Source organism: Paramisgurnus dabryanus, chromosome 19 (genome assembly GCF_030506205.2).
Source record: "Paramisgurnus dabryanus chromosome 19, PD_genome_1.1, whole genome shotgun sequence".
NCBI lineage: Eukaryota > Metazoa > Chordata > Actinopteri > Cypriniformes > Cobitidae > Paramisgurnus > Paramisgurnus dabryanus.
This window is the reverse complement of record NC_133355.1, coordinates 5,890,313-5,904,749: the sequence shown is the minus strand read 5'-3', so window position 1 is coordinate 5,904,749 and position 14,437 is coordinate 5,890,313. Positions and strand designations below refer to the sequence as shown.

Here is a 14,437-nt window from a genome sequence, read left to right as displayed (position 1 = left end):
ATCACAAGGTAAACAATATCATAAAGTAGCTGTAAAAATCACTTACCCATCAAAGTTGGATGCATTGTAGACGATTGCAATGTTGTTTTTTATACATTACAACGATAAATGTATCTGAATAAATAATTTCTACACAAACAGGTAAGAAAACACTAAATGTTAGGCATTACAAATATTGAAATAGAAATAGACTTGTATAAATCTAAATACATTTAGAAATATGCTTGCTATGCAAAAAAGTATGCAAAGTGCCATACATACTACGTCAGATATGACGTTCTTATTAAGATGACGATGACGTCCCCGTTATATATTTACATGATGGCAAAAGCGGGTACATAAAATTAATGCCAAGAGGTGAGGTGTGCCCTATTTATTAGTTATATAAATGGAAAACACTATGTCTTTTATAAAAATAGTATTTAACAGAATTTGAAACTGAACACTTAATAGTCATCAGTGTATGACAGTTCCATTTGGAAAGGGCAAGAGGAAAATCAGATTATGTAATAATCCACTTTTATTTGAGAGGCCATTCAGGAGTGAAAGACTGGAGTGACGTTTAATATGTGTAAATAATATATACATGCAAAAAATAAACATGAATGAAATAAACATGCAGACACTACATGAAAACGTCTCGGCTGCCCTCTAGAGGACAAAGATAAAAGTACACAGATTTTTTATTTTACATCTAAAATGTTTAATGCTGCTAAACATTTCTTATTACTATAATACACCTTTCCTTTTTTTATTCTGCTATCTTCTCCCCTATAGCTTCTTTACTTCCTACTTGGCAGCTTATGACAGTCATTTTAGGTGAATTAGATAGCAAATAATTGCATAATTAAAATGAAGTAGGCCTACATCACAGATCTGTTTACCTACAATGTACTTCAAATTTCTGTTACAAAACAAGACAAACAAAGAGACGCAAATGGGTTGAACAGCGTCATCTAGTGAAAGGAGAGAAGACCAGCTGTTGTAAAGCACTTGCGTGGGGTGGGGTATGTATGTACTAGCACATGCCTAAGCTCATGTTTACAACGTTGTTTTTATTATTGGCCAAAAATACTTGGAAATGCAGTCTAGGAAATACCCTGCAGCTCTTGGTAGGCCAACATGTTGTGATGAAAGAATGGAAAAATATTTTTTATTTCACTCATTTATTTCACAATGATTTTAATATTTGACATGATCTTACTCAGTCAATATTAAAGATATCAAGGTTATATTTTCACAAAATTGTCTTGTAGAATGAATAAAACAGCAATTTACAATAAAAATGTCTTTTGATAAATGTTATGAAAATCAGAATATTTTTATTTTATTTAGGCTACTTGAATTGCTATAACAGTGATATTCAGATTTTTTTTGACACTATTAAACGGAAGGATGAAAGGAAATACGAATTGCAAGCTAAGCAGGAAATGTTGAAATTCACAATGCAATAACTTAAGGGGAAGTAAAGGCGTACATGCGTAAGGTTAGACTTTTTTTCAAAATCTGAAGATGGATAGTCAATCACAGACAGTTGTGTGTCAGTTTTATTCTGTATAGATGGCATTTCTGCTTGGTATCATCCTGGTGCTCCTCTTAGAAATTCAAGGTAAGTCCTCTTATAAAAAAGTCATGAAAAGTTGTAACATTAAGCTAGAGCAAAATGGTTCATGTTGTTGCTTAAAAAATATACTTTAAATACATTGTATATTTTCCAATACATCAGTTTGTATATACTGAGTGGGCAAAAAGTAACCGTTTGCACATAACTGGGTAAACATTATAGCAAATACATACTTTTATAACACAGCTATAGAAGTTAAAGGCAAACAGTCAAAAAAAGATTAATCAATTTAGGTGGCAGGTGTCAAAGTTATATACTTTATCTGAGAAATCCTGGCTAAAGTCTCAAGGTTTGGATTGATGATTTCACATTGATTTTAATCTTTGACATGACCTTACTCAGTCAATATTAAAGATATCAAAGAATGATTTAATGAAGAAAACCATAAACCTTTAGTTTTTTTTTAAGCAGGGTCACATCCCACCTAAAGAAGGGTTGCACTTATGTTATTGAATATTGTTTTACTTTATTTCCTGTAAATATGAAAATAATAAATTAAATATGTAAAGTTTCTCATGGATAGTACAAATTGTAACATGACCAGAGCAATCTGATGAGAAGATGGTGGCTGTATCCAAACACAAAAACTAAAAGATTATAAAAGTATGTTTACATAAAGATATGACAAAGATTTTGAATACACATTATCTTTAAGGTGTTTATTAGTAATATTTGAAATCAATTATTCAGTTTTGTTGGAATGAGTAAACATGCTGATGGCACATTTGTGATCGGTGGGAAAACACATGGCATAAAATGTACTGTTAAAAATTTTCATAGAAATTAATGGCAGCTGTTTGCCAGTACTGTAGATTTACAGTTATTTACTGGCAACAGGTTGTTCAAAGTTAAAAGAAAATTAAACACCTTTATAGATGAAAACTAAAATAACAGCCTTATGCAAAGCATTCTGGGAACCAAAATCTGAAGGAAAAAAATAATGAAAGGTTGATAAGGATTTCTGGTTCCCAGAATGCTTTGCATGAGGCTGTTATTTTAGTTTTATTGCTAGTAAATAACACATATTTAAATCTACAGTAAGTTACTGGCAAACAGCTGCATAACTACAGCATTTTTTACAGCAATAAAAAGTTTTACAATAACAAAGTTGATACTAGAGGTAGACTGATTAATCGGTTTTGCCGATTAATCGGCACCAATAGTTCATTAGTGGAGCAATCGCTATCGGCAAAAATCCATGCCGGGTTCATTTCAGGTTACGTCCATTGTGTCATATCATTATAGTAAATATTTTGCTGACTAGATGCTGCATGAGAAACAACAACAGAAACCTAAGTTTGTCGATCTGGTTGCTAATAATAGTAGTGCCTCAAACAGTTACATAGATAAATCCAACCCGAATGGTTAATGACGTCATGGTTATATCCATCTTTTGGCTTTGATTTATATCCAGCTGGTTTTATCCATGATTTAGCCGGCTAAGCTGCATATTTTAAGTTACTACAGAGAAAGCGAACTATATGCAGCTGTCGGCTACATTAACATAAATCAAAATCTGATTTCAGTTCCTTTTTATCATTACTGCAATATATCTTTTTTATGTAATCATTTAGTATTAAAACAGAAGCAAATAAAGTAAGACTACACAAATATACAGTTATGTAATTTTAATGTTACCAGTGGGAGTATTTCATGGAAGTATTTACCTTAATATTATATTATATTATATTATATTATATTATATAAACCTTAAAAAAAATAAGGTTTAAAGGTTTAAAGTTAGTTTAAATCAAATTTCATGTTTTACAATGTTTTATGCCATATATTTTCGTTTGGGGGGGCCACAAAGGGCACAAATGGGGGCACCGTTCACAAGGAGGGCCATATGCAAAAAAGTTTGATAACCAGTACATTTTTGTTACTCTGATGTTACAATTGAGCAAAAATTGCTAAACATCCTTATCTTTATTTTCCTCTAAATATATATTTGTGCTTTTATATCCTCATGTAATAGTACATTGTATATATTACAGTATATAGTGTTTCTTACATCTACAGTCCATGAGTAGAAGTTTCTCTTTAGAGAATATAAAGAGATTTTTGACCTACAGGTACCAGCTGCTTATGGACAGTAAGCAAGATAATGGCTAAAACCGGGGGCTTCGTCACTATTCCCTGTCACTACCATCTTCTTTACAAGGAGCACCCTAAATACTGGTGCAAAGGAAGGAACTGGTCAACTTGCATGACATTACGACCCACCAACCAAAAGGAGAAGCAACCAGGCATCAGCTTTCACAACGACCCAGATGAACTGGTAATGACCATGACAATGACCAACCTCCGCACCAGTGATTCAAACCGTTACTGGTGTGCAGTGAAGATTGTAGGTCTCCTCCGTGCAGACATTAAAGCATCTCTAGATCTTACCGTCACTGAGGGTAAATAATGTACTGTAGACGCAGAAGTCTTCAGTGTAATTTAATAAAAAAATTAATAATGTAGACAGTGCTCATAATAATACAATGAAATGGTTTCTAATCCATTACAATGATTTATTATTGCTTTCAGGTATTCCAGATCTGTCAGTGGCCAGCAATATGGTCTCGAGTGAAAAAGGAGGCAATATTACAGTTGAGTGTATCTACAGCGAAAAACTTAAAGGTAGTGAGAAGAAGTGGTGCAAAAGTGGAGATTTACACTCCTGTCAAACGGCTCAGGATTTAAAGTCTTCCCCTGATGCAGCTGTACAGATAAATGATACAAATGATGGAGTTTTTCGGGTGACACTGACAGGTCTGAAGAAGGCAGATGTGGGTTGGTACTGGTGTATGGCTGGTGGGCTTCAGGCTCCAGTTCATATTAATGTTACTTCAGAGCAATCCAGTGCAACCAACACAGGTAAATTCTAGTGAATCATGTATAGACCAATCAAAAACTAAAATGAAAAATACTTTTTATAGTATTAAAATAACAATAGATAGATGTGGCGGAGGTGAAGTGTTTAATTTCTGAACCAGTAGCATCACAAAAAACCAAAAAAAGAAAATATTTTAATAAATTGTAACAATTGACTTCCATACTGTAGTACACTGCAAATTTTTTCAAGAAAATAAATTCTTAGTATTTTTGTCTTGTTTTCAGTAAAAATATCTAAAAATTCTTAAATTAAGATGCTTTTTCTTGATGAGCAAAACGACCCAAAAAAATAAGTTAAAATGTTGTGCATAAAACAAGCAAAAAATCTGCCAATGGGGTAAGCAAATTTTTCTTGAATTTTTCTTGAATTAAAAGATTTTTTTGCTTACCCCATTAGCAGATTTTTTTCTTGTTTTATGCACAAAATCACTTAAATTTGATAATTTTGGTCTTAAAACTAGATTTTTTTTCTTGGGTTGTTTTGCTCATCAAGAAAAAGCATCTTAATATTTTTACTGAAAACAAGACAAAAGAATTTTTTTTTCTTGAAAATCATTTTTTGCAGTGTAAACACATAAATGACTTTCTAACTTAATATTTTTGTCTTGTTTTCAGTAGAAATATCTAAAAATTCTTAAATCAAGATGTATTTTCTTAATGAGCAATATTGACCTAAGAAAATAAGTCTAGTTTGAAGACAAAAACTATACAATTTAAGTGAATTTGTGCTTAAAACAAGCAAAATTATCTGCCAATGGGGTGAGAAAACTTTGCTCAAATTAAGTGTTTAAAAAAAAAGAAATCTTATATTTCAATTTTTTTCTCACCCCATTGGCAGATATTTTTGCTTGTTTTAAGCACAAATTCACTTAAATTATATATATATATATATTTTTTAAACTAGACTTATTTTCCTAGGTTGTTATGCTCATCGAAAAAAAACATCTTAATTTAAGAATGTTTAGATATTTCTACTGAAAACAAGACAAAAATACTAAGTAAGAGTCATTTTTTGCAGTGTGGAAGTATTGTAATAATAATGAAGAAGATATTTTGATAAATTATGGTAAGCGCACAGTTGACGGTACCCAACTTACATTGGATTTGTTTTTCCTACTATGGAAGTCAATAGTTACAATCAGCTGTGTGCTTACCATCATTTATCTTATAAATATGTTCATCAGAAAAAAGAAATTCATACAGATTTAGAACAACATGGGGATAATGATGACAGAAATTTCATTTTTGAATGAACTACCTCTTAAAAGTAAATAAAAAAACTAATTTTAAATAAAGTAATAACAATAAAATTGCCAAAAATAATTGCAAAGTAGCTTAACTGCTCAGACAAACAGACACTTCTACTTTAAAGTCCATTGGTTGAACTTATTTTGTGATCTTATGATTAAAAAAAAAACTGTGCACAGAATGTTTGTATGTTTGGGTAAAATCAACCTACTTGGTCAATTTACTGTTGTTATAAGCAAAAATATTATAAGCAAAAAATGAACAGAAATGTAACGCATCATCTTTATAGTCTACATTACAATCAAACAGATTTATTCTAATTTATAATGACAAACATTTTATTATTTGCAGGACCCTCCACATCTACTATGATACCATGGTCATCCTACAGTCCAACAAAATCATTTACTATTAATCCATCAACATTTACTAATGTAAACCGTCATAATTCAGGAGTAACATCAAAATTACCTGAAAGTAGTTCAGATGAAAATGAGAAAATATCCACAGCATCACCAAAGCAGCTTCCCACTACAATAGATTCCTCAACTTATCCAACCACAAGAAACAAATACTCATCTCATTTTAGTGGTATTACGACACTGCTAACCAGCGGATCAGCAACTGTTAGTAACTCTTCTGTATCATCTGAAGATCATAAATCTCCTTTCGAGTGCAGGTATGTTTAATGTATTTCAAAACAAATTGTAAAAATGATACAACAGAACGTTACCATGACCATCTTGGCTATTGCATGAATGAACATCATGCAGGAATTGGATTGACATTCAAATACCAACTTCACTGTTAAGAAGTTGAATCATTGTCCTGTGTTTCAGAGATCTTGTTTGTGTGATTATGATTGTTTGTGGAGTATTGCTGCTTATATTTATTCTATCTGGAATTTGGACACTGTGGTCATGGCATAGTAAGTCCTTTATTATAAATATTATTATTTTGACAAGTTATCATGTGCTTTTTAAACGTCAGTAAATGTTATAGGTCTTTACAGTGTTTTTATTATGCACTTTAGGAAAAGGAAACACAGGAGAGGATGCTACAGAAATAACAACAGAGCTACTGTACATAAAAGTAAATCTTATTTACATTATAAAAATATGACGCCATGGTTGTTGTAGTTCTTCACCAGTTATTCAACCATTATTATAAAAAAAAAAATGTAAACGGGTTATTAAAAAAGAAAAAGAGAATTTTACTTTTAAAACTTAGCCGCTGCATTACATTAACTTTGAGATTCTGTTGTTTTTGATAGGCAAACGACAAAGATGATCCTTGAAACAATGAGTGGACAGCTACTTCAGTTGCCTGTATCACCACAGGCTCAGACACTGTCTTAATTACATATAAAAAAACAAAAATTCAATGAAGATGTTGTATTGTTTCATAATTAAATGTGTATGTGTAATTATTAATATTTAATAATTAAAATAATAATATATATTATTAGTATTATTATGTAAGAATATATCTTTATATTTATAAATATGTGTTGGTAAACTTAAGACTTTTATTTCTAGACATAATGAAAGACTCTTATTTTGAAGTGTCTCCCCACTGTTTGCAGAAAAGGTAACTGTGTTGATTACTGCGCGAAACCATCGACTTAAACGCGTTTATTAAATACCCCAAAAGTTTGGGTTTATGGATTTTAAACCCATTCTCCACTGAGACGCAAGGTTAGTCGATTTTTTTAGAAATGTTAGTTATTTCTAATATGACATTTGTATAAAGGTGTGTTTGATATCATGGAATGTTGCGCAAACCAATTGGAATATGACATCATAGTGTCGCGAGAGCTGTTGGAAAGCTGTAGTTTAGAACACCTCTCGCAGTAACTTGACGCCAATCTTGATGTTTGGTTTGCGCAGCGCTGAATGAAGTGAAACCTGCCTGATATTACTTATTGAGAACTATCCCATAGAATTGACAGAAAACCTTAATGTAATTTCCTGTAATTTCTTATCTTTAAAATCCTACTTAATGTGAAGCGCTGATGCGACAGGGTTGCTGTTGAGTTTACAATATCGTTTAAACGATAATCTTTGAGTATTTTAAAAAAGTTGTTTGGAGTTTCTGGAATATATATATATATATTTTTTTTTCAAATACTCCAAAGAACTTTTTTATAAACTATATAATTTATATAATTTTATATAACTATAGAAATATATATATATATTTGTCGTACGTTTCTCAAAGACAACGAATAATGTTATTTTATTTAACTGACTGTTGTTACAAATGTTGTCATGAACAGACACAAGATGGCGCTCTCTCCATTTATCCATCAGTTTAGCTGTGGTGTATAGTAACCTGGGACATTATTTGCATTTTTACTTCTGCAACTTATTTCGATAGACTTTTCTGAAATCCCTAATATGTTTTCTAACCACACCAGAAAAAAATATGTAGACATATTTACCCAGAGGAGACATGCCATAGGGTTTTTGTGCCAAATATGTGAAACTCTGAGTCAGGTCACTTTGTAATCTGGGACATATGTATTAGGCCTAAAAAAAAACCTATATGCATGCTAAACAAAATATCATTAATTTTTAAAAAGCATTGTGAAAAAAATGAAAGGGACAAAATCTAAATAAGAAAATGTATATTCCAATAACAGGAAAAATATTTCAATACTGTGTTAATTAATTTTAATTTAAGTACCTAAATGCATACCACCACCCCACCACCCATATAAAGACTGTCCCAGATTACCCAATGCATGCTGTCCAATATTCTAAATAATATTTGATAATGTGGGACAAACAAATCACATAACATATTTGTTGCTTGAGATCACAAACATATTTGACAACAATGAGGAGAATTGTCTTATTTATATCAGATTGATGTCCTTAACAATAATCTAGTAAGAATCCTATATCACTGAACCTGTTATGCAATCTCTTACCATGACTTCATGTGATCTCAGTTGCATGGCATCTATGCTAAAATTATAGTAAAAGTCTGTTGACTAAATTTTGTTAGAACAGGAAATAAACACACTGGATCTTGACACTGCAACATTATACAGAAAACATACATAAAATATACCAGAGTGTACAAAGCATTAACCGCAAACGGTGTATACATGAAAAAAAGTTTTTTTGTTTTTTATTAACAATGTTCTCCAAACTGGTTATTTTTTTTAGAATTATTAAGATTTGTAAAAGAAAAATACAGTTGTTATTATTATTCTCGTTGTAATAATATATTCATATATTAAGATTATTTCACTTCAGAGTTTTTGTATTAAAAAAACAAGATTTTGTATTTGATCTACTTTACTGCATGCTTAGATCTCATTTTTTGGAGAAGTTGATGTCACCTCCTGTGTAATTTCAAGTGTTTACAGTAGGGTAGTGTGCTTCAGATCAAAATGTCACGAAAAATAAGACAGAAAGTGCCAGGCCATTTTAATTTGCAGGGTTTGACAACCGTATTTAAATGACTAATTGAAATGTTTGCATGGGCTGATCCTTTACAATGACTTTCTGTGGCTGCGGTTTTCCCATCACTGGAAACACCCACCACCTGTTTGTGTTGTTGTTGTTTTATTTTGAGATGAATGTAGCTTCTGTGGCTGAATACACTTCACAATCATATCCTTTTGTGTTTGAAACGAGATCTACTGATGCGATGAGTAATTTTCAAACTATATGGTTTAACCTGAGTAGACAACATTTTTACATTTAGTTCGATCAGTCAATGTTAATTAAACTCCATAATGTTCTCTTCACAGATCAATTGTGAATCATTCATTGAGTAACTTGTTTTGTTTTGTTTTGTATTTCAATTGACAGTCAGGTTAAATCATTTGAACATTATGACATAAGTAAAAATACCTTGAGTTCCTGTTTGTACAGTTCATTTCCTCTCTCTTTGTTCTTTATTTGTTTTTCTGAATGTAATCTGATGTGTCATGTTAAATTGTTTAGTTTCTCCGCTTTGAAGGGGTTTATGATAAAAGAGGCGCTCACATTTGTCAGATACTTGCTTAATCTCATTTGTAAACAGAGTTTAGTGTTAAGGGAGTGTCTTGCGAGTATTTTGTGAACGTAAGCATCTTTTTTATCATAAATCCTTTTGAGGCGTGTGCAGCTTGCACATATTTTGACATGACACATGCATTCACATAGGTTCACATGATGCAACAAACACATAATTTGATATGACAAGCCACACACGACACGCCCAACACATATTTCGAATTTGAGCCCCTCTTAAGAGAAGTCACCAACCGCCGCTGTACATATTTGTACCGAAATGGTACATATTAGGAGCCTTTTTGTACTGGCGGGTCACCTACCGGAAAAAAATGTACTGCAATACTTTGACATTAGCGAGAAAGTGCGCCTTCATGGTTTAAATTAATTACTTATATACACTAGTCAACAATTAAAGTAGATCAGGTACATCAAAGTTATCATAGGACAAGAATGGGTATGGTTAAAAAATTTAAAGACCATTTTTATGAAGTTTAGGATCCACTTCAAATGTAAACTAGTGTATTTTAGCATTAAGCTACTCAGTCTACCCATTAAAATATTAAGATTAGTCAAGACAGAGTTTTAAACATGCAACATACACAATACATCATCGCATTATCCCTGGATAACCGTTTGATTAAATATACTTTGGTGATGTTAACATTCTATTCAGTTACCACCAAACAGACATGTGATGCAGTTTTACTTACCACCTGCGTCTCAGGATTTTTAACAATGGGATTCGATTTTAAATGATCTGTGAATCCAGCGTCAAAAAGGGCTTTGTTTTTAAAACATAAGGGGACTCGTACACCAAAGCGTTTAAACGTCACTAAAAATGCCAGGCTAATGCCAACTGTGCGCTTGCTAGTCTAGCACTTTTTCAGCTAAGCACTTTCTGTAATACTTCTGTTTTGTTTATCAGTCGTTGAACGATGTGCTGGTTTGTTGTTGTGATATTTGTGCCGCACCTCCTCCACTGTGATTGGACAGCCAAGTGAAAAGTGACATTGATGGGCTAAGCTTTTCAACTCTGGGCACTCGGCGCGAACACCACCTGCCATCTGTTGGTGTTTTTGTAAACATACACTGATCACAGAATGAAAATGTCTTTGTGTACATGCCACCTTAGCCACCCAAATGCCAGGAACTTAAACCCCATTCACACAGACTTTTGGTCCCAGAAAATACCCGTAAAATTGCCAGACAAGCGTCTGTGTGAACACAAACATGTCCCGTATATCTTCTGGGATCGTTGCCGGAAAGAGGACCTAGTCAGATACACGGAAAACCCTCTTTGTGAAGAAGAAGCCGAAATAATGCCTTAATGGGCGTGTCGTAGTGAGGACGCGTGCTTCATCACAACAAAAGTTATGGTTCAGCTCGAGAGATAACATGCATATAAACATTCACCACAAGAAATGTTGCAAACTAGATTGAAGCAGTTATCAGGAAATGATAAATGAGACGCATAAACAATGACGCACGTGCTGTAGTGAGGATGCGCGTGTCATGGCAAAATGTCAAATGTCAGGGAGCATGTCAAATATCCATTCTGAACCGGAGATCATTCACCAGCATAGAACTGTGCGTTCACGCGCTGCTTTACAGTCTTATCATAAACAAAAATGCACGCGAGTGGTTTCTGGAGAGAGAAATAATAAATAATTATCAAACTTCAGACGCTGCGTAGAAGAGAGGGCAGGACTTTCAACAGGTAACGTGTCTTTCCGGGACCAGCAGATGCCGGCATCATAGCAGTGTGAATGAACAAAAAATCTAACGATTCCGGAAAAATGCAGGATACATTTTCTGTGTATTTTCCGGAATGTCTTTGTGAAAAGGGCTTAATTAACACACTTGCACAACTTCGAACGTCTTTTGTGCAATCAAAGACACCTTGTACCTACTGGATTAACCAGATTTAAGTAATTAATCACTCATGACTTAAACTTAGGAAAAGATGATCCACACAACATTGTGTTGACACTGGCGCTACTGCATGTTGATCTTTAACAGACAAAGATCTAATGACACAGGTGTTATGGAAATACGCATTGAACTTTAGCCAATGTGTTGCAAGTGCCAGAATGGATAGGAATAACTTTGGTATCTCCATCTCATTCACAGATCCAATGTCTCATTCCACCATTTAAGCAGCTTTTTGATGATGTTTATTAAAATATGATGTCTATCTTGTAGCAAGAATAACCCTTCACACAATGTCTGCGGTTCTTTGCCCTTATAAAAAGGATGGGCGTAATTTGTAGATACATTTTAGATAAATATTTGGTATCTGTAAGTGTCAGAAATGTTATGAAACACTTTAGGCACAGTTGGTACAGAACTTGCAGTTATTGCTCCACCAGGTAGAACTATGAGAACTATTCAAATGAGACAATAATTGGTATACTGCGTAGTACCTAATTTTGGATAAGAAAAAAGGGCTACACCTCATGAGAAAACCTCAGGTGTTCATTCATTTATATGTTTAAGGTGCAATGTTGTATATCTATATCCATAGGTTCACAAAACAACAAATAACTTACTGTAGATTTAAATGTGTGTTATTTACTGGCAAAAGTTTTTTCAAAGTTAAATGAACATTAAACATTAACAAGTCTTTGTCTTTATAGAATAAATGTCAAGGTTCCCAAGGCTCCTTGAAATCCTTGAAAATTCGGGGGGAAAATAAGGCACAGGGAAGTTTTTGAAAATATACATACATAGATACAGGTCATTGAAAGTGCTTGAATCCATTTTATGCAAGAAGTTTTCTGAAAAAAAAATTCCATATTCCCTGTGTAGTATAGGATAGTATCATAAAATAGACTTTTTAAGCACACGTGCTAAACTGTTCACTTTAAATGCTTATATCTTCTGTATGCGAATGTTGATTCATACCAAAATGCTTTTTTGCATAGTTGTGTTTGACACATGAAAACGTCTCTGGTTACGTATGTAACTGTTGTTTCCTGAGAAGGGAACGAGACGCTGCGTCTTCCTTGCCATACTTTCTGCGTCCCTGTAACACTGCCTTTGGCAATATTTCAGATAGCGATATACTTCCTTGCTCCCACGTCACCCTGTCTTTGTCGTTAAGCCTCACCATTGGTTGAATTTGATATACACATTCAGATGCACTTACCCCTGGAGGTGCCCCCAAAGTGTCACCGCAGTGACGCAGCACAAGTTCCCTCAAAAGGGAACTGTAACAATGTATCTTAAAAGGTAACACGATGTAACCTTGCTCTTGAAATATGTCCCCACATTTATTCTTTGAATTTGAAGGTATTGGACCTGGAAAGTCCTTGAATTTTAATTTGAAGTTAACTAAGGTGTGGGAACCCTGAAAAGTATAAAATAACAGCCTCATGAAAAGCATGTGCCTATTTGGGTGGTTCGAAAACGCACTGTTTTGTGTGTGTACCTTTAAATGCAAATGAGCTAATGCCCTTACTCCCTCACCAAAAGAGATGCTTTGGCTAAAATATGATAATTCTTGGATAGTTTTTAAATAATTTTAAAATTATACATATTTATATATTTAAAGTCATCATTTGTTTGAATTGCACAGGACCAGCTTGGACGAATGTAACTCACAGGTGTGTCAAAAGTAACACAACAATACAAGCTTGATCTTTTTTCTTGTTTTTATTAAACATACCTGACTATGGCCTTGTTAATATGTAACAGCAAACATATTTTTCCTTCATTTTTGCAAAAAATATTTTTTTTCAACAGTATGAACAATATAACATTTAAATTAAATCAGCATAATACAATTTCACACCATAATGCAACAGTGCAGTTATGTTTCCATCCAACTGTTTTTAAATTCAAAATGTGCATACAAGTCTGGATGAAAACATTGCAAATTCAGAGGTTAAGGTGAAAAAGCTAAGATCTGACTTTAAGATATATCTTAAAAGCTGTAACACACAATAAAACCATATCCCGACAGGAAATCCTGACATTTAAACACGATTTATACTTAAAAAACCATAACAGGGCAAACTTCATTATAGGGCTTTTCAAACTTCATTTAGCGCTCAACCCTGGGTTTTCTTTGTTCTAAACCCTGTTTTAACCCTGGGTTAAGGATCGTTTCCCCGGGTTATGAAACCCCACACTGAAGCAGGGTTAGAATGTTATGACTCGGTGCTCGAGTAAAGTACCTCATCTCAACATCTGTGTACTGAAAACACCAGGGGCCTCATTTATAAAATGCTGCGTAAAAACCATCCTAAATTTGATCTTGCGATCATTTAACAAAAATGCGTACGTGTGATTCATAAACCGAACGTACGCGCAGAAAACGCGCGTACCCCTTTCAAATCTATAAATCAGAAATGAACTTGAACTTGTGCGCGCAGCCGAGCAGTTTCAGATCTCCGCCTTTAAACGATGCGTAATTAATGTCAGACATATAAAAAGCGCTTGTCAATGTTTAAACCCAATTTCAAACAGCAAGAATGGCTTATATTTTCAAAAACCTGCAGCAATCAGACAAGCAAAAGTGCGTACGTCTGCTCAGACACTGACGTGGCGCTAAGCACTTTTCCACGTCAAAGACGGTTTTTATAAATATGGACTTTGCCGTGGATTTTCGCCTACGCAGACTTTACGATCAAATCTGTGCGTACGCACGCTTTATAAATGAGGCCCCTGA

General features: G+C 33.5%; 1 protein-coding gene across 1 annotated transcript; it reads left to right on the top strand.

Moving 5' to 3' along the window:
• Nucleotides 1-1,426: 1,426 nt before the first annotated feature.
• LOC135771559 (uncharacterized) lies at nucleotides 1,427-7,789 on the top strand. Its single transcript, XM_065281862.2, has 7 exons — nucleotides 1,427-1,609; nucleotides 3,697-4,026; nucleotides 4,157-4,486; nucleotides 6,104-6,431; nucleotides 6,592-6,680; nucleotides 6,786-6,844; nucleotides 7,026-7,789. The coding sequence occupies exons 1-7, from the start codon at nucleotides 1,561-1,563 to the stop codon at nucleotides 7,047-7,049; spliced, it is 1,209 nt and encodes a 402-aa protein (XP_065137934.1). The 5' UTR covers nucleotides 1,427-1,560; the 3' UTR covers nucleotides 7,050-7,789.
• Nucleotides 7,790-14,437: the final 6,648 nt, after the last annotated feature.

Excerpts from the sequence above, each read along its gene's own strand:
- LOC135771559 (XM_065281862.2), top strand. The coding sequence starts at position 1,561 with ATGGCATTTCTGCTTGGTATCATCCTGGTGCTCCTCTTAGAAATTCAA. Across the intron at positions 1,610-3,696 it reads GCTCCTCTTAGAAATTCAAG|GTACCAGCTGCTTATGGACA; the intron begins GTAAGTCCTCTT and ends TTTGACCTACAG. Across the intron at positions 6,681-6,785 it reads GACACTGTGGTCATGGCATA|GAAAAGGAAACACAGGAGAG; the intron begins GTAAGTCCTTTA and ends TATGCACTTTAG.